At 37.2% G+C, this 21,120-nt stretch overlaps 2 protein-coding genes and 1 non-coding gene across 4 annotated transcripts; 2 read left to right on the top strand and 1 right to left on the bottom strand.

Annotated features, from left to right (window-relative positions):
• Window positions 1–812: 812 nt before the first annotated feature.
• On the top strand, window positions 813–4,858 carry mffb (mitochondrial fission factor b). Of its 2 annotated transcripts, none has more exons than XM_057334742.1 (7): window positions 813–1,404; window positions 2,091–2,305; window positions 2,404–2,579; window positions 2,760–2,848; window positions 3,291–3,458; window positions 3,802–3,859; window positions 3,947–4,858. In XM_057334742.1, exons 2-7 carry the CDS (start codon window positions 2,095–2,097, stop codon window positions 4,076–4,078), a joined length of 834 nt encoding a protein of 277 aa, XP_057190725.1. In that variant the 5' UTR covers window positions 813–1,404; window positions 2,091–2,094; the 3' UTR covers window positions 4,079–4,858. The 2 variants fall into 2 exon arrangements, with proteins under 2 accessions (XP_057190725.1, XP_057190724.1); XM_057334741.1 differs by having other exon boundaries at window positions 896–1,404; window positions 3,772–3,859; window positions 3,947–4,855.
• trnav-aac (transfer RNA valine (anticodon AAC)) lies at window positions 843–915 on the bottom strand. Its single transcript has one exon. It is a non-coding gene; the product is annotated as a tRNA-Val (tRNA).
• A 280-nt stretch (window positions 4,859–5,138) lies between the features above and the next one.
• bpnt2 (3'(2'), 5'-bisphosphate nucleotidase 2) lies at window positions 5,139–9,055 on the top strand. The gene is made up of 5 exons (XM_057334740.1): window positions 5,139–5,849; window positions 5,969–6,128; window positions 6,770–6,865; window positions 7,155–7,316; window positions 7,539–9,055. Exons 1-5 carry the CDS (start codon window positions 5,511–5,513, stop codon window positions 7,799–7,801), a joined length of 1,020 nt encoding a protein of 339 aa, XP_057190723.1. The 5' UTR covers window positions 5,139–5,510; the 3' UTR covers window positions 7,802–9,055.
• The last annotated feature ends 12,065 nt before the right edge of the window (window positions 9,056–21,120 follow it).

Here is a 21,120-nt window from a genome sequence, read left to right as displayed (position 1 = left end):
GTTCTCAGAAGAAGGACAAGTTGATTTTTACGAATCATTTTATGGTTCAGTTTTTTTACTGTTTTGCTTACCCTATATAGTGTAATAAACGACTTGCAGTTTGCTGTCACCTGTTATGATAAATGTACCTTTTACCTGAGGAAATATTCACTTGAGTTAAGTGTGCCAGGGAACTTCAAAATAGGGACATGTAACTGAAAAAAATTATGGAAATGTCTCTACCTACAGTATATGCTCTTGTCTTGTGCGCTTTTTACTAAAACATGATCTGGCACTGTGAAGTTGAATTAAAAACTACGTGCTTTAGTGCCACCTGCTGATGTGTTATTTTCTCTTCCTACTTCCACTATTTTTCTACTAACCACCATACCTATTGGAGCAAAAAAACACAGACTTTTTACCCGGACATCAACGTGCAAATATTCGTAATGTTAAACGTACTTCAGAAAGAACGCAGAAATGCAGAAAGTGGCATCCACATGTATCCACATGGCTGTAATACGAAAAAACAGCATGTGCTGGGTTAGGTATGTTTTGATGCTGGTTTGACCAGTTTAAACCAGCTATGGACCTGCACGACCAGTACATTTGCTGCTGTGTAGTTATATGTAAATTATGTGTCATTCGTTATACTATGGTTAAACACTTGTACAGAAATGTTTACTGTGTAAATGTATACAAGAAAATGTCTACTGTAAAGAATTGTAATTCTTTGTTTCTTATAATCTACAATTCTGTCTCATATCTGTCATACTGGTCCAAACCGTTACACTTGTGTATATGGTTGAGTGACAATAATGGGATATGATTTGAAAGGGATTTGACATGCTAGAAATAAATGATGTTCCCGCCCGGTCTCGAACCGGGGACCTTTCGCGTGTTAGGCGAACGTGATAACCACTACACTACAGGAACTGTTAGGCGCAACAGAAAATGCTGGTGTGTGGCAGTTTTTGCCACTTGCACAATGTTTGGGTTATATATTTTAATATAATAACTGATACAGTATGTGAAACAATTACTATAAATAAGCGTTCCTTTCGCCATAGTAGGATTCGTAGAAAAAATATGTAGTACAACATTCGTACGTAACATGCTAACCGGAAGTCAGTGGCACTAGCGGTGGCTAATCAACAACGATGTCAAAAATCTCCAACCATGCATGCGACAGAATGTAAACATCACATACAAAAACCGATATGACCACTTACCACAAAATTGTTTAATTGTTTCAATGGAAGTTAATTAACAAGGAGCCAAAAAGTGCAACATTACAGAGGTGTGTACTTTACCTTGGTTACGAGGATTTATAGTGGTTAAATGAAAACACTCACGCTCTGAGGCTGTAATGTGTGACCGACACATCTGTTACAACTGAACTGCAGATAAAGAGAAAATAATCGGGTAAGTACCTAAGATGTTTGCTTTGTGTTAGACAGGTGTGATAACGAGCTCGTGCTGCTGATAGCAAGCAAGCAATCAATCATGTTTTCAATAAGGTCCGTGATACTGCTGTTGGTCATACCATGTAGAGACTGACTGTCCAACCAGTACGTAAAAAATCTTTTATAACTAGTTACTGGATGTGGTTTGATTTCCCGCTGCTGTGTTTGTTATAGCATAACGTTACATATTTTATGACATGGCTTTGTGGGGCGACGTGTTCTAACATGTTTGTAATTAAAAGCCCCATGTGACATACCGCATTAATCTATGTCAGTAATTTAAGGTTTGTGCAGATTTAGACTACCTAAGCTTATAACTGAGGGGACTTTAATGTAACCTAAACATATGTATTGCAAAGAATTTCCATCTGTCTGCTGTTCATTGTAAAACAGATGAAGAGTTTGATTCCAAAATGAGACGACTCCGTTTAAAAAAATCATGTTTTTTATTATGTTAGCATGTTTCTTTTAGTTATTATGGCTTAAATCAAAACAAACCACCTGCAGTTTGATTGATATTAATTGGAATGCACAATAAAAAAACATGATTTTTGAAATATTTTTAAATCTGACTTATCTCATTTTGGAACCAAACTCTTCAGATATTCACAGTATTGTGTTGAGATTTTCTGTGCATATCTACAGGTGAATGAGTGAGGCTGACTTCTTCCCCTCTGCTGATATGGCAGAGATCAATCGAATCCATTATGAACTTGAATATACAGAAGGCATCAGTCAACAGATGCGGATCCCGGAGAGGCTCAAAATTGCCCCCAGCCTATCAGAGGAACTGCCTGGCTCCCTTATACGTGGATCCCACACTACCATGATGCATGTGCCAGAGCGGATTGTAGTTGCAGGTGTTATCACATATCAAATAATAGCTTAAGGATTTTCTTTATAAAAGGTTTTTCGAGAAAACAGCAGCTGACTTATTGCTTGTTTTTAACTGATCAAGGAGATTGCAATGACGCTCGCTTCAGTAGACCAAAAGATCTGGATCTGATTCAGTCCACGCCTGTAGAGACAGTTGAACTGAAGACACCACCACAAGTTCTCACCCTCAACGATCAACCCCTGGACTTCCTAGAGCCAGAACCAGTAGCCAATGCCACTGCCCAACAAAGAGAAGAGGTAAGGAAAAATATGCTCTCTAGGCATATTTTTATTACTTAATTGGCATGATATTGGTTTCTGTGCTTTGAGATATTTGATCTAAAGATAGTAAGTCAGAACTTTGAGTAGGGGAAAGACATGCAATTAAGATTCTGTAAGTAAAAAGTTAATCTATATCTGTGATCTATTGCTTCACAGATGCGATCTCACTTGAGGTCAAGGAAGGAGCACTGTAGGAGTGAGAACGCTACAATGCGCCGCAGTGGGCAAATAAACAAACATGATTTGTGAGTAAACACTCTCCCTCTCATTGTCATTCACTTACCTATTGTCATCGCCAGTCACATTACCGATGTGACATCGATGAGGGATTTTTTTAAATGTCTATGTAGCCCAGTTTATTGAATATCAATTTGTTTTGTACTGTAACTAAATATAGTCTAATAAAATAAAGCGTAATGGAGCTTTAACAAGCAAAGCCAGCTTTGCTTTCCAAACTATATATTATGATTTATATGAAGAATTTATTTGAAGTATTATGTAGTTGCAAACAAAGTCACTGATTGTTGGCTAGCAGAATTATTCTAGCATCATCTGATTGGATGAAAAGTTTAGCTGTGGTCTACTATGGTACTGATCATAATTATGATATGATTGTTATGTAGACTACACACTGTCTTCATTTCGGGAACTTTTGTAGTATAAAAATGTTTGTTTTGTCTTTGTCAGTGCAAGCCCATCACCATCTCGTGGTCTGGTTCGTGTCTGTCCTCCTCTCATTAGCCCTGAGGACAGTCAGAATCTTAACGGTGCCAGTGGGGTCCTCAACTACATCAAGAACACGACTCGCAGGGCCTACCAGCAAATCCTGGAGGTGCTGGACGACAGTCACCGCAGGTAAACTCTTTCCACATAACAAGATTTGACATTCGATTATATTTATGATAGCAAAGCTACATGGTTAGTGTCAGTTTGTTAATCAGAGTTGTACAGATGTTTTTCTTTTAATAATTGGCCAATTTTCAGTTTAGGATTTAAAACTGAATATCTGTACAACTCTGATTAATCTCCATGTATCTGTTTTTGAATCGTCTTTGTAGACAAAAGTGTTCAAGAACTGCAACCGTTTACTTAAGGTTTCTCATGTTCATGTTATTATGCTTATGGGGTAAAAACGTACACAACTGTTACGTTTGTTTTTTTGTTGTAGTCGAACTGCTGTTTTTAATTTTGAGGTTAGTCTGGAGAACACTTCCGATGATGCTGTCTTAACAGATGCTGCATTATTGCGACGACAGGTAGCGTCTTATTCCTCGACCCTTCATTCGTTTTCATTTGATGGATATACAATTACCATTAATCGTGTGTTGTGATTGACTGAACAGATCATAAAGCTGAACCGAAGACTGCAGCTGCTGGAGCTCGAGAATAAAGAGCGAGCCAGGCGTGAAATGGTCATTTATTCTCTCACTGTTGCATTCTGGGTAGTCAACTCCTGGATCTGGCTGCGACGCTAGAATGCTCTTTGCACTCATATTTAACAAAATAAAGTTCAGCTAAAATATTTGGTATTTTGCACTTTTTCAGTTAGCTTCTTAGTAAGTGGAAAAAAGTAACGCTACAGAATTTTCAGTTGCACTTGCAATAACCAAAAAGTCTAATCATGCTCTGAGAAATATACTGTATGATGTAAGATGCTGTTTTTTGTAAATGTTTTAATATGTGAAGACAATTTTGTGGTCCAGTGCAGTGTGTTACGATGTACTGTAAATGCTGTATTATTCTGTTGGGTATTGTTGTTAATACCTGGAAGCTGAAACTTATCTTTCATTTAAAATACTGAATCATTATTTATGGAACAATATATTTAACGTTGTGGGATCACCAAAAATGAAAGGTCAAATTCATGCATCATCTGTGTCTGTGAATTTCAGACTGTGTGCACAGTATGTGGGTAGTTGACGAATAAATGTGTCCTATGGTGTGACAGCAAAAATTCAGAAACAAAACTAGCGAGAGAGAATTATCTTTATTGTTATTTTATTTATAAATATTAATAATATAAAAATGTTTGCTATGTCTAAAAAAATAGGACACACATGTACGGTATATTTGTGTATAAGGTATATTTGTATATAACTACCCATGTGGAGGAATCTAGTGATAATGATTATTATTATGTACTGTAGTAAATAAGCTTTTTGTATAAGCTTTTTGAGAGTATGTGCCACAAATTTAGGAACTGGCGTGTCTTAAAGAGTGATTAAAATGTTTTGGAAATGTGGTTAATGTGATGGTAAAAACATATGATACAATAATGAAAACTTTATATCTCATACAAATTAGGCTATTATCAGTAGTAGGCTAGTAGGAGTAGTAAAAAAAATATGCACATGGAAAAAATCTGTATGTAAATTAGAGAATCCCTCTCTTTTCTCTGCCTTTTCACGGTATAACAGTTTTGTAGTTTTTGCTTTTATAAGTCGCTTTGTACCTACAACCCAAACATGTTTTTCCTCAGAGGTTTTCCATGTTGAAACAGTAGTGGGCGCTCTGTCGTGTCGAAGCACTCGCAGCGCGTTCTTCATGACCTGGAAGAAAAACGCACGGTGTCAGTTTGGCCCTGTTCGATTTGGTACGGAACAGCGGACGTGGACTGTAACGAGAAAGCACTTGCTGTCACTGTGATGGATCATTCATGGTGACATGTCATACGTTTATACAGAAACAACCGAATACATCGCCAACCAATGACAACACCATAGTGCTTCCGCTCAACCCGATTTGTACTTTTCCGGTGAAGAAAATCGGTAACTTTCATCATCATTTCTTTCCTTGCGGCGTATTATTCGAACGTATGTGCAAATGCTTTCGAAAGAGCAACACATCTAATAAACGGGTCGTCGTTTTTTCTTATTCGCTGGCTGTGCTCGCTCGTTCGCTGTCGCGATGGCTCCGATGGGCATTCGGCTGTCGCCGCTCGGTATCGCCGTGTTCTGTTTACTGGGGGTCGGTGTAATATATCACCTCTACGCCGGGGTCTTGTCCAGCAGATTTGCATCGTTCAGACAGAAGAGTACTGTGGATCTGAGGGATCTGCTAGCTCTGTCCATAGAGGCTGCGGAGCTGGGAGGACGGGAGGTGAAGAGGATCAGGGAGGACAACACTTTGGAGGAGAAGTCAAAGGGGAAAACCAAAGAGGGAGCCAACGACATGCTCACAATGGGTGATCTGAACTCTCATCGAAAGATGTTCTACCTTATCAAGAACACCTACCCCCATATACAGGTACAGGTGACGATGGGTTGGAGTGGTCTTTACTAAAAATGGGCCATGGTATTTTGGAGGAAACCACTGTTTAAGTGATGCACAAGTTCAAGCGTTCTTGTTTTTTCATCTGTTTTCAGGTGAACTCAGAGGAACATGATAATGCTGAGGGGGAGGCCACCATATGGACACGCAACATCCCTAAAGACATTTTGGAGAAGGTCTCGGAGGGAAAGGAGGTGTCTGCCGAGAGGATCACTGTGTGGATTGATCCACTGGATGCCACCCAGGAATACACAGGTCTGGATATGTGTCTTTAACAGTCTTGCACCATTTACTCACCCTAATGTCATTTCAAACCTGTATGACTTATTTTATTGTGTGGAACACGAAAGAAGATATTTTGAAGAATGTCTGTAACCACAACAGCACTGGTCTTGGGCTGCACGATTTTTTTACGTTGATCCTTTTTAACCCGAAATAAGTGATTTATTATATGATTATCTCACAAATAGCAAGCGTACACATAGACAGGCCATTTCAAAATTCATAAAGCAAAGTTGAACAAATCCTGCATCCCTACATTGTCTACTATTGATTTCCAATTTATAGACACTAAACGACTGAAAAGGAGTTCTCAGAATATCTTATTTTGTGTTACTCAGAAGAAAGTAAGTCAAACAGGTTTTGTATGACCTGAGAGTTAATAAATGATGAATGAATTGTTGTTTTTGGGTGATATTTGCCCTCAATATATCACAATACCATAAACCCTCTGCTAGAATACATGTTCAATATTTGACCAGTTCTTATTTATACTTTGTAGTTGTATTACGGTTCTATAATTGTAGTAAGGATATGTTATGTTTAAAGTGTCTTGTAGTATGTATGTGTGTGTACCAGGATGTAAATCCTTTTATCATTGTTTGCGCTTTAAACAGAGAATCTACGGAAGTATGTCACCACCATGGTGTGTGTGGCTGTGGATGGGGATCCTGTTATAGGTGTGATCCATAAACCCTTCACTGGGTACACAGGTGTGTTTATCTGAGGCTTACAGACATAATCAAACCAGACTGACTTATGGTTTTCAGCACAGAAAGCAGAAGCCATTTGAGAAAATCTGTGAAATTTGGAGCAGCAAGCAAACGTCAAATTATTATATAGGCATATTTATTATAGGCTCTAAAATTATTGTTACTGTTAGTTTCTTGTATCTTATGAAGTTAGTATCAGTATTTTTGTATTTTGGGCATTGTTGCCATTACATCATCACAGTTTTGTTTTGACTGTGTTGTTCTTAAACATTTTTTCTCTCATCTTCAGCTTGGGGTTTTGTTGGTGAGGGAGCCAGTGTGGCACCTCGTGCTTCCTATAACACAAACTCTCCTAAGGTGATTGTGTCGCGCTCACACTCTGGAACTGTGAAGAAGTTTGCTCAAACAGCATTTGGCAACAATACTGAAATTATACCAGCAGGGGGCGCAGGTACTGTAAACCTAGAATTTTCTCCTGTCTATTGAACACAGAATATATGATACAAGTGCATAAAACAAAAGCATCGTTTTTATGTACACTTATATATAATTAACATTTGCTTGATTTTCACAATGACAAATGTAACTATTTATACAAAAATAAAAGGCTTTTTTAATAAATATGTAAAAATACAGCTCTGAGTTCAACAATTTTTGGGGTGTCTTTCTACAGGATATAAAGTACTGGCTCTTCTAGACCCTAAAGATGAGGAACACGAGAAGGCTGATATTTATATACATGTGACATTCATCAAAAAGTGGGATATCTGTGCTGGTGATGCCATCTTGAAGTCTGTGGGTGGTCAAATGACAACTTTAAAAGGAGATCAGATCAATTACTCCGGATCAGAGGGAAACACGGGTGGCCTACTGGCCAGCATCAAAACTGACCACAAATCTTTGGTGAAGAGACTTCCAAACTTGGAAGAAAATTAACAATATATCAGCCACAGATAACACTCCTATCTTCTTCGGAACCACACTTTCGTGTAAAGATCTAAGGAACCGAGATAAGCCCAAACAGGCGATGGCTGAGACAGTATCAGTAACTCAGTTTTATGTGTGATAATACCCAAATATGTTTGGAAAGAGATACAGGATTAAAGCCCAAAGCAAGTGTCCTATTGGATTGTAAGGATCATCAGTCAAGTTTCGTGCGACATATTTAAAGAATGTTGAAGTGTTAAATGAAGTTAAGGTGTGGGGTTAAATCATGAGGTCAGATTAGTTTAATGATTGGATCAGTAGCTCTATATTTTTCAGATTGGTTTTTGAGTTCTTGTTGGATGTTACTGTATTTGCGGCACTTCAAATTGGCAGGTAAAACCAGGTTTAGATGGTAGTGATTTTGGATAAGGACTGTGAATTCAGAGATAACTTAAATATTATGTCATTGTACATAGCATACATTTTCACCTTCAATGGAATGTTTTCAGTTGTGTGTCATACATCCAGTCAATTGGATAATACACTGATAGCTGAATTACTGTGTGATTAGATTACAGAGGTTTAAGGTCCGTATGTAAATATATAACACATGAATGTTAAGATAAAAAAAATTTGTTGTTTGTAAGAGATTAACAAAAAGTTTAGTTGAATAGATGCTCAGCAGAGCAGACATGATATTTGGTGATTTATTCTGTTGATATATCTGTCTTAGAGCTCCTTCACTGTAATAGAAAACTCATTGTAAAACTCCAGTTTTCATAAGAGAAAGTATTTTTGTATGAATATCGATACCCTTCCCATGGTTGTGTGTTTCTCTCACGACAGAACTTGTGTGCATGACAAGAAGATATTTTTTGCATGTGCCCTTTTACAGATCTTGTCTTCGAATTGAGGCATGTTATTTGGAATCACAGTGAGTGACGTCTTCATTTTGCCTTTAATAAATAAAAGACTTGAGAGAAAATTTGTTTTAATGCAAGAATACACAATGTTTTGCTTGAATTATTTATTTTTATTGATAAAAAAATAACAAGAATGGGGCTATAGCCTATTTAATGTATGTTTTGTATTGAAATACCGCAGTTGCTCAAATTCAATCAAATTTTAAAGACAATTAAAAGCAAAAATTCCCAAGATGAAATCTAATGTACAAAGGTACAGTCAGATTTGCTTATTTCATAATACCTTTGAAATGAACTAATATGCAATATGTTTTTATGCAATAAAAAAATCCTATCCTTATGCTATCATTTTTTTTCTTAAAATTAAAATGTGAATCCCACAGCCCTACTTTATTTACATTTTATACTAATGTGACCTATGTCTGGGAAATCCAGGCTAAAGTATCAAAATCAAATTATGAGATCAGGAGCATCAAAGTTTGATTTCAACCATTAATTTCACTATGATTTCAAATTTTGACACCGTCCTACTCAGTTAAAATGAAATAAATCAATATTTGTTGTATTATGTAGGATGATTTTATGTAGAAAACAGTAAACCACCAAAAAATACTATAGCTGGGTCATAAATATCTGTATTTAAGTATAAAACTGTTCTTTTCAATATTTGTACTCAGGTCATAAAGATTTTTTTACTGTCAACTAAAAACTGTTTGCTGACCACAAGGTGGCAGGTTAGTCGTGTTGTTAAACACCTAGGGGTGGTTTCCCGCACAGGGATTAATTTTAAACCAGGACTAGGCTTTAGCTAATTGGTACATTGTAAAACAAACATGTCTTACATACAAGCATTACAGTTGTGCATCTTGAGACAAAACAATGGCACTGCTGTATTTTAAGTTGTGTCAGTGCAAGCAGTTTTCAGTTTAGACAGCTCTAACATTTTAGTCTACGACTAGTCTTAAACCCTGTACGGGAAACCACCCCTTTGTAATGTAAACTATAATTGACATTCATTTCATTTTCTTAAAAGCCACAGCCCACATCAAAACAAAAGTATGTTTTATAATCTTTGATGCAAAATTGTTAAATGTTTGACCACGAAGCAGTAAAACAAAACTATACAGAGACAGCCTTATGTTAAAGCATTGCAGATGAATTAGAGCATTCAGTAGGGCACAGCAGGGAATAAAACTGAGCTGCTTATGGCATTAAATGGGTTTGACAATGCACCACAGCCTCTCTCTCATGATCACGTTTCACATTTCTGTTGATGTCTTCAATTAGCACAGCATGTTGTTCTAACCCCTCCGTGACAAATTAAAGCTCCTTCACTCTGCGTGTCAATGAACCCCTGCGAGCGTTGGAATTAGACAGAAGTCGTAAAGAGGTCTTTAGGGAAGAACGAACAAATATATTTACACATGATGAATCTGTGGGATAAAATCATATCTTCAAAACAATAGTTGTATTTTACATTAGTGTATTGGTTAATGATTGCAACAAATGTGCATCAAATCTTTAAAAAAGAACAAGATGACCAGCCACTGATTCCTGTTGCACAGATTTATGGATTATTGCATTAATCTCACTGGTCGTGTTGATGTGTTGCATCAAAGGCTTGATTTTATTTCTTTGATGTGCTGAGAGGAATTGCCCTTAATGGTGTCTTCGTTCCTGTATTTTACTCTCTCCATCCTTAAGATCTAACTCTACTGCCACATGGTTCCTCCCAATATTCATTTACGATGCAATAAATGATAATGATAATAATAAATGATCAAACTAAAATGTGTCTGACTGAGCTTGTGGAAAATTGGCAACAGTAGGTGGAATTTTGTGTCTCCAAACATTGGCTATCACCATCATGCTCTGTGCTGTTTAGAAAAACATGGCAGTTCAAATCTCACTTGTCAGTTTTTCAGACTGCTGATCTTGTGCTTTAAAGCTAAGTATTTAACCTGCTTGTTCCTATAACATGGCTGCCACTTTACTCTGACACCTGTTTGTTACTTATGCCAAATCAGAGCAGACATATGCAAAGCATGCACAGATACCGATGGCAGCTGGAAACAGCTAGAAACGAATTTGTTGAGGTGTGAAGTAAAACACGTAGAAAGTGGCTGTGACAACAGCTCACAAGGGAAACGGTCTCTTGAAATAAGAAAGAACTGGTTCAGAGCACAGAACTGAGAGGATGTGTGCGTGAACATTCCCATAGGCGATTTATTCTGACACCTTCACAACACTTGTTAGGAAGAGTATGGTAATCATATTGTGTGAGACGAAAATGAATCTAACAAAAGACAATGAAACAGAATGCTGATACATTGCTAGTAATATACATTTGGAGTACATAGCTCATGTAATGCTCTATATTAATCTGAAGCTTGCACTTTTCAAAAAACTTCTTAAAGGGATAGTTAATTGAAGAACGGAAATTCTGTCATTAGTTACTCACCCTTATGTCATTCCACAACCTTCTTTCATATTCAGAACACAAATTAAGATATTTTCAAATAAGTCTGTGAGCTTTCACCCCCCCCCCATAGACAGCAATGCAACTATTCAATTCAATTCAATTTTGTTTATATAGCACTTTTCACAATGTGCATTATTCCAAAGCAGCCTTACAGCAGAAAATTTGAAAACACAGAAAAGGTAAAACACAGTTCAGTGCGTGGTGTTTGTAGAACAAGTAAGCTCATTCTAACAAAACAATGTTAATGGAATTTACTGAACCTTTAAGCTCATCTAATATAGCAGTCTCCCGGTGAGCAAGAACACGGCCCTATTTATCAAACTCCAATAATAAATAAATGGAGAAAAAACCTCAGGAGAAACCAGTCTCAGCCGGGAGGGCCAGATCCTCTCTGACGTGTCACAGCTGCACTCAGTGACTTTGATTAAAAGTTACTGAGTAAATGTTTACAAATAACAAGGAGAGTTCATTAATTGTGATTTAGGAAATTTCATTTGTTGAAATTGTTAGGTCTCATTTTGTGACCGATATCAGACAACAGAGGAATGTTATAAGCAGGGAAGATAGTAATAGCATATGTAGCTGAGTGCAGCTATAACTTCAAACTGCTGTCATGTTGTAATGACTTGGGCTGCTAGTCAACCAGCCACCCACCAGAGAGAGCCATCTCCGGAATTCTAGACTGGACTTTCATGCCACGCCCTCACTTCCTGTGTCGGCCATATTTAAACAAACCATACCAGCCACGTTGCAAAGTATTGCCAGTTACACCCTTACTGCCTTACCAAGCGTTTATACTACTTTGATTACATGTTATGACCATTGTGCTTGCTATTGGATTTACGTTTGCAACTCTTAAATTGTTAAACTGTTCCTGGTAACCCTTTAACATCTCGCCTTGATAAACGAAAGCTGTTTGGAGCTGAGATACTTCCGCTGGATTCAAGGTAGATATATAGCTGAGTATCATCTGCATAACAGTGGAAGCTAATTTCATGTTTTCTAATAATGTTGCCAAGGGGCAGCATGTATATGGAGTATAACAAGGGTCCTAAAACCGATCCCTGAGGTAATCCATAATTTACAAAAAAATGTACGAAGAAATTCATGAAGTCATTGGTCCTAAGGTGCGGCGGAATATTGTAAGGTCGGAGCCAAGATGTCCCTACCAGAGATTATTCTTCTCCTGAGAAACAAAGAACATTTCTAAGCACAGTGGGGAACCTAGGCCAAAAGGGCACCCCTTCCTGAAAGAACAACACACCGATTCCTGATCAAAAGATAATCATCTCGGGAAAAGGACAGAGAGCATCTCTCAATACAGTGAGAAACCTGAGCCAAAACGACACCTTCCTTTGAGAAACAACGGACTCCCTCCAGTACAACAAACTCCCTACTGAGCTAACATCTACATCTCAAACAACGCATACAAGTGAATCACAAATGCAGACCTCACCCTGCACCCCCAACCGTTCCTTTCCTCCCCTCTCACTCAATGCAGGACACCCAAAAGCCACAGAAGAAAAGAACACGGCACATACACAAAAAACATACACATGTTTGGTAACATCCAAAAGGTCTCAGTGCAACTGGTACAATGGTCTCACTCCCATAACAACAATGTAATGACAAAGTTTTGTGAGAACTTAACAAACTTCCCTCAGTGCTGGAACATTTCTCACACATTTGGTAACTTTCACCAATCACCTACTGTATGCAGATTAAGTACAGCCCCAGGGATCACAAGACCCAATCACAGCCAAATTCCTAACTCTAAAGAATATTTACATAATGCTTTGTTCTGGTTTGGTATTTAAGGAAGGTTGACAAAAATATCGGGGAATCTGTAGCCAGATCTCCCGCACAAATTCTTGTGTGTCGTCTCTTGCCTGGTATGCAACATTGAACTTCTCTTTGCTTTATTTCTTATGATCTTCTATTATTTGTTATTGAATTATATTGATTGCCATTGATTATTGAATTGAACCTTGAATTGGATTTTGAATTATGCTTCCATTGCCTGGCTAATAAATTGTTATGTTTGAATTCATTCTGTATTGTTTTGAGTTTATAAACTTTAGTAGATCACGCTATATCCTTTATTACCGCAAATCTACGTTCAGGTTAGTGACGGACTAGAATCCTGTATTAGGTGGAGCATTGGGCACGCCAGCTGAGATTCTAGAGCTCCGGCTAACTACTTGGCATTAGTTTAAGTGTCATTAGACCGTAGGGGCTATCGCTTCCGTTTAGAACAGCACATAGGTTGTCTGACCAATCTAAATAGGGCAAGTCACCAAAACCTCTGGTTATTGTAATATTATTCTAACTAAGTGTACATAGGAAACTATGGCATGATTATATAAAGCTCGTCAGAGGAAGTAAGATTGGTCTATTTATCTCTATCAGAATCAGAATCAGAAAGTGTCATGGCTCTGCTTCATTTAGTCATGTTTTTCTTGGTCCTGTAGCAGAGCCATGACAAAGTCTTTGGTTATGTGTGGAGAGAAACATATTATTGTCCTTTTGACAATAATATACGTTCTCTCCAGTGTCTCGTCTCTGTTCCCGCCATCTCGTTTCCTCGTTATCTTTCCCTGAGTGTTTCATTACCCACACCTGCCCCGTGTCGTTATCCTTTGTCTGTCTTCCCTATATATACCCTCTTGTTTCTTTGTCCTGTGCTTGTGGATTGTACCGTGTATTGTATTCATGCCTGTTCGTCTTGATTCCGTGCCTAGTGCTGTGTGTTCCTGTTCCGTGAGTTTAGTGTCTGTTAGTTTATTGTAGTTTTTCCAGTGTGGTCCTTAGTCTTTGTATTTTAGGTTAGTGAGTTTATGTGCCTGTTTAGTTACTCCATTTATTATCGTGTTTTGTTCCCCACTGTGGGTTTTTGTTTTGCGTGTTTTGTGTAAAAATAAATATTTCTTGTTAACCCCTTACTGCCTGCCTGCATTTGGGTTCTTCACACCACATTTCGTGACAGAAAGAGCTTTATTGCCAAGTATGTTTGCACATACAAGGAATTTGTTTTGGTGACAGGAGCATCCAGAACACATAAACAGCAACAACAGTACACAGAGACCATAACACAATAGAATACAGTACACAATGACTTAAATAAGGGCCTATGGGTATAAACAATTGAGAAATACAATACAATAAACATAAGATAAAGATATAGAGAGTGGAGTGGTCATGACCTCTGGTTGGAAATAATCATTACTTTAGTTAAGTTGTCATAGTCTAAGGGGACTAGATCAAATAATGTTTCAGGAAGTGCTGGTTGGAGACGGCCATCTGAGCATTACTAGTCATAGAAACCTCTGGCAGTGACCAAGACTGGCGAGTTTGTGACTGTGAGATCCGCGTATAACGGACTGCGCGAGACTCTAAGCGACATTGAGAATCGGATGAAGGAGTGTAATTTAGAATAAAACAGAGGAATCAGACATCCATCCAAATTTTACAATTATTAATGATAAAAGTTAAACGTAAACTAAATGAGAAGTCGAGATATTATTAAATTGGAGTCAGATAAAATAGAGGTAATTAAGTGAAATATGCTTTCATTCAAATACTGTTTCACTAAACAAAGGAAGACAAGAACACGTGTGAAGCCTTCGCCACGCCTCTGGATACCGTCATTGGACCAGCGGGTGGTGCCTTACAATATCCAGGTCAGGTGATGTCTGTTTATTTGTTAATTTTGGCAACTGTACTAAATAAAAACCTTGTTTTTGTTCATTTGTATGAGGTTTCGGAGGTGCTCAGCCTTTGCCGCTTTTAGTGCCTTTTTATAACAGTTTGCACTCTCTTTCCACTCAATTTTAAAGACCTCGAATTGGGTTAGTTTCCATTTGCACTCCAGTTTATGTGTTCCTCTTTTAAGGGGGCAAGTGGTGCTATTGTACCATGGTGCTATGCTTTTCTCATTAATCTTTTTTACTTCATAGGTGCGTGCGACAGTTTCTAATGTGTTAGAGAAAATAGTGCCCATGTTGCTGGTCATATCATCGAGCGATTCTATGTTTGTTGGTATGGTTTTTAAATGAGTCAGATCTGGCAAGTTCTTTGCGAAACTATCTTTAGTAGTCGAGGTAATCGTTCTACCTTGTCGATAACGAGTTATACGGCTGGAATCTGCAGTGCGCAGTGCACATGTTATGAGATGGTGATCGGTGACATCGTCGCTTTGAGGTATAATATCTATATTGGTTAAATCGGCTCTGTGAGATATACTCAAGTCTAGTGTATGATTAAAATGATGAATGGGTCTATTGATGTGTTGTATTACTCCGAAAGAATGTAGTAGCTCTGTAAACAACACTGCTAATGCATCATTTGCACTATCTACGTGGATATTAAAATCTCAGAAAAATAAGTACTTCATCAACACTTACCAGGTCCGATAAGAAGTCCACAAACTCTTTCAGAAAATCAGTGTCGGGACCAGGGGGTCTATACACAGTAGCCAATGTGAGAGAAAGCAATGATTTTTTACTTTTGTTTGGCACAATTATGTTCAGCCAAGCACTTCAAATGAGTTAAATTTTGAATTAAATGTATGCCCTGTTCTCTGAGTTATAGTAAGAAAGTCTCTATAGATAGTTGCGACACCACCACCTCAACCAACCGGATGTGGCTCATGCATATAACAGTAGCTTGGTGGGGTAGACTCATTTAGACCATAATAATCATTTGGTTTAAGACAGGTTTCGGTAAGGCAGAGTACATCAAATCTGTTTTCTGTAATTAACATTTACAATAACTGCCTTTGAATTTAGTGATCTAATATTAAGTAGCCCGAACTTTATGAGTTGGTTTTACTCGTTTATTACATTGTTTCAGGTTTAATCACGATCAGATTTTTTTCTCCAACTTGTATTTATGCATGCATTTTATCTATGCATTTGGAAGCAGTAACATTTTTAACAATTGAGTGGGAGGAACACATGGTTAAAGTTTTGACTTATTAGTCCAATGGTCCAACCAGTTAAAATACCAGTCAGTGTGACTACAGTGATTCAACCTTAATTTTATGAAATGACAAGAATACTTTTTGTTCACAAAAAGAGAAATAACGACTTTATTCAAAAATGTCCTCTCTTTCATGTCAGTCTCCTATACTCGCATTCCCATGAGCACATGACGCATGCATATGGTGCTGATGCAGGAGTATGTGGCGTGTGCTCTCGTCAACCCAGGTTGGAGACTTTAAAAATTAAAAATATCTTAATTTGTGTCCCGAAGATGAGCCAAGGTCTTAAGGTTGTCGAATGACATGCATGAGGGCGAGTAATTCATGACAGAATTTTCATTCTTTGGTGAACTATATCCCTTCAAAAACCATTTTAAATCTAAACTACTAATGGACATTTATACTATAAATTTTACATTAAACATGACTTTTAGTGTTATCATAATTAATCAATAACAAACAACAGCAGGCACAGAACTTCAAAGTGGGTGTTCGACAAACAAAAAAAAACGATTAAAGCAAAAACGTTTATATCTGGACTCTGGGCTCTAAATTTTACATTTCTATGAAAACCTATTATTAAACTTTTTGTATTTGGGAGCTTTGATGCACTAACTTTACATATTTTTCTGCTACATGCAGTTTGTCATTGACCTCCTATCTCCTAATAGTCTAATGCAAGAATACCTGATATATAAACATCTTTGAGCAAGATGCTCCAGCAGTTGGTTTAGATGCTACCTTGAACTTTAGTAAGGCACATGTGTGCCGTTGCAAGCTATGTGGTCTCATGTTTCTCTCTAATGCTGTATCTTCACCTGTACATATGGTCAGGCTGGAGGAAAGTATCAAGTTTGGTGATTCATAGAGTGTTATGGAACAGGCACCTCTCTTTGGGCCATTTACGGATAGAGGAAAATGGATGAGCAGAGCCTAGTCATTTGGCATGAGCAGTATGGCACTCTGAGTCGGAGGGCACAATGAGCTATAGCACATCACTTACAAACAGAAAACTTTGTGAGACACGACACGCAGTCACGCTGAACTCAGCGCGGTCTGTTGCGATCATCAAAATTCCCTTAAAGCCATAATAAAAACAATTCAGTCCCTAACAGAAGATACTATCAACAAGAGTTATGGGCATCAATATGTGGTGATTTTCCACAAGGCCAAACTCACAAACAGCTGTTTAAAGTGGATGGCTGTGTATTATAGCAGAAATAAAAACTTGTCATGTTGTGATATATAACTCTTGTGATATGGTGTTGTATAATAAACTGGATTTTTGACAATAGTTACGGGGCATTTGTGAATAAGACGGATGCTACCAAAGCAACACACACTTTTAAAAGTTTAGAAACGGATGAGAACAAAGCAAATCAGAGATGACATCACCTGAACTCTGGGAGAAAACAGCAGATGGTGATGCATGAGCAAATGACATGAACCACCTTCATTGATCAGAAGACCATAAACGATGTTTTGTGAATAAGCGAAGAGCCAGATATGTTTCCGCGGGGCAGCATGATTTTTTTCTTTTTTATAGACCAGTGCCATAAAGTGTAAACAATCTGTGTGTTTTGAAGCCATTATTATCAGCAGATTGGGGGGCAATAAATGACATACTTCTTCACTTAACACCTGTATAAGTAATTATCTTCGAATGAGTAAGGTGGCAAATAAAACGTCCTTTTCGTCACCTTTGTGGAGGTTTCCACCCAATCTATTAGTCAGAGATTACAGCAATGCTAATTGAAAGAGTGGACGTGTGTACATGAATCACTAAATCCAGAGAATTTAATTAAATTGGCCTTATTTATCAGATAGCGAGCAGTTGCTCAGGAGTATTTAATAAATGTTGCAGGTTCTGACGTGGCAATCAGGTGTTGCTGTAATTGCAGGTCTGTGCTCCGGCTCAAAATCAGTCACTCATATGATATGTAATATAATCACTCTTTAGCCTCTGTTATTAACTTTCAAAGTTCTTTTATTGAAATTAGAACAGACACCTTAATTCCTGCGAGTTTTATTCTACGCTTAAATAACGTGCCAAGTCTAAAAAGTCCTTGTTTTGAGGAACATCCAAACACCTGCTGTGCGAGTAAGTTTTGGACAATTATATTTAACACTCAAAAAAATGAAACTTTATCGAAAAATGTTGCTAAGCTCTGTAGGTGAATGTAGTTTCAAGTACTTCAATGACTCGTCAAAAATGCCCCATTGAGGATGTGTCAGAGTTCTCAAAGCAAATTGAAGGAGCCTCTCACATAAAGCAAGAAGAGACTCGCCTATAGTACTCACACCATAAACACATCAAGTGAGCCTCTCAGTGCCTCTTGATTCTTCCTGATTTGATAAAGTACTCAAAGTTGGCTGATAAAAAATATTTTATTTACTTTTTACTATTTATCAAATATGTGACCCAGGACCACAAAACCAGTCATTAGGGTTAATTCTCTGACATTTAGATTTATACATCATCTGAAAGCTGAATAAATAAGCTTTCCATTGTTGTATGGTTTGTTAGGATAGGACAATATTTGGTTGATACAGTTATTTGAAAATCTGGAATCTGAAGGTGCAAAAAATCGAAAATTGCCTTTGAAGTTGTTAATCAGAGGTGCTGTAGCAGGCCGTTGCTAAGAAGAAACAGGTTTGTTTGAATGCTCTATTGGCTTACCACTGTAATGATGTTGTGGAGCGTAGATAAACCCAAAAGCAGAAATGCTAAGTTTCACATAGATACCAAACTTGAGTGGGTCATTTCCAAAGAGCGGGCAGCAGCAAGCGGAATTTGTGCACTGTAAACCCTGATAAGTTAAGATAACTCAAAACATTTTTGGAAACTTATTAGTTGATAACTCAATTCTTTTGAGTAAAGAACACTAAACACATAAGTATAGTAAACTCAAAATAATTCATTTTGAATAAACTTCATTTTACATTTACTTGAGTTTCACTTATCAATGTTGTCATGAAGGAACAACAGCCAATTACAGCTGTAGCATTATCAATGTAATGCCTTTAAATAAAATTTGAAATGAGTCTGTTTTCCTCGTAAGCAAATGCTCTACTCGTCTGCACAATGGTTACCTCATTAAAATCACTAATGTCCCAAAACTCTTTAAATAACAGAATAGAAGAGAATACTAAACATGTATAAGCCTCCTCCCATTGTAATTTTTATATAAATACATAAAATAACACTTTATTTCGAGATTTACTGCCATTATCCAGTCCACACAAAGCATGCTGGGAATCGCTCTGACGTCATTGGAAGATATAATTTTTTTTTTAGTTAAGTGACTTATTATTTTTGTGTCCCTGGAACTCAAAATATCAAAATAGATAAATGAACTTTTTCACAGTTTTGAGTACAGTTTGCTTATTTTTGATGAGTAGATTATACTGTTCGGGACTACAGTGTTTCCGGACATTTTTGTTCGACATTTTGTGGCATCCACTCAAAAAGTTTTGATATTTTTATGGCAGAAAATTTACAAAATATCTCCATGGAACATGATCTTTACTTAATATCTTAACAAAATTGATCATTTTGACCCACACAATGTTACGGCTATTGCTAAAAAATACCCATGCTTATGACTGGTTTTGTGGTCCAGGGTCACAAATATAATACATTTTTGTATTTATTAAGTACACCATGTGTCTCTGTGTTATTAAATGAATAGTAGGCCTACATACAAAAGAACACCCAGTCATCATTTACTCACATCATTGCTTTTTGTATTGTTGTATGCTTTATTATATTTTCATGCTCTTTTTTAGTCATTTTGGAGGTACGGCTCACAGCTCACATAGGTTACCATTTAACCTTCATTAAATATAAAAGTCATACCTTTCAAAAACAACATGAGCAAGTGTAAATAATGACAGAATATGAATAAACTCTTTATTCTTTTATAGCACCACAGCTTTTACCACCAGTCCTGCTTTGCTGAACATAGAGGGCAATTTATGTCAAATGTTCACCAATGTCAAATCAACACTTTGTCCTTTCTGCAACAGCAGTTATACTTTTCTGTGCATTTCCTGTTTGAGTGTCACCCCTGTGGGCCGCCTGAAGACATTTTCAATCTATGATAATGTTTCTTCATGCAGCGGACTGCATGACTATCTTCCTCAGGCTTTAAGTAATTATCCCAACCATCTGCCTGCATCTCTGCCACAGACAGGGGGACCTTGACATCCGTGTGTTCTGCCTTAGAGAGCGTCTATGAGCCCTGGGGACTTAATACTTTCTTGCAGCTTAACTCACAAGGTCATCGGCTACAAGAAAGCATGATGCTAGATGACAGTTGACAAGAGGTGAAAAGATTTAAAACACCTGAATAACTAATGTTATGTATTATGTAAATGCATCTAAAATCAAATATGCACCAAAGACACAAAACTGCATTTTGACTGATTAATCGAATAGAGATATGAATACAAACATGGGTCATATACTGATTATTTATGAGCTTTTGTGAGAAGATTTTCTAACAATTGCAAAGACTAATCATTATATACTAAACACAGTTATATTATGTGTAAAGTTTTTGGGACTATCAATGGAAAGTAAACGTAAACGTAATTCACATTTATTGTGTTAAGCAGTTCGCTATGGTTTACATAAATTGACAGAAAGTGCTGGAGCATGAAAGCCTTTATAAAAGCAAGTGGGAGGATTTCAGGCATTGTTTGACCACAATGAACATATGTTATTCAAATTTAATATGCAATGATCCGTATAAACAGGTATATCATTATAACAGATATAACAGATGATCATTGAACATTATTAGAATGTATTAGTAGAATTTGTAGCTCACATTCTTCTCTGAAATATAGTTACATCCTTTTTACTTCGAAAAAATGATTATGCCTAATGGGATTTATTATTTAAACTTCTAAATATCTCTCTTCACAGAAATTTCAT

Source organism: Triplophysa rosa, linkage group LG5 (assembly GCF_024868665.1).
Source record: "Triplophysa rosa linkage group LG5, Trosa_1v2, whole genome shotgun sequence".
In the NCBI taxonomy this organism is placed as follows: domain Eukaryota; kingdom Metazoa; phylum Chordata; class Actinopteri; order Cypriniformes; family Nemacheilidae; genus Triplophysa; species Triplophysa rosa.
This window is presented reverse-complemented; position numbering and strand designations above follow the sequence as displayed.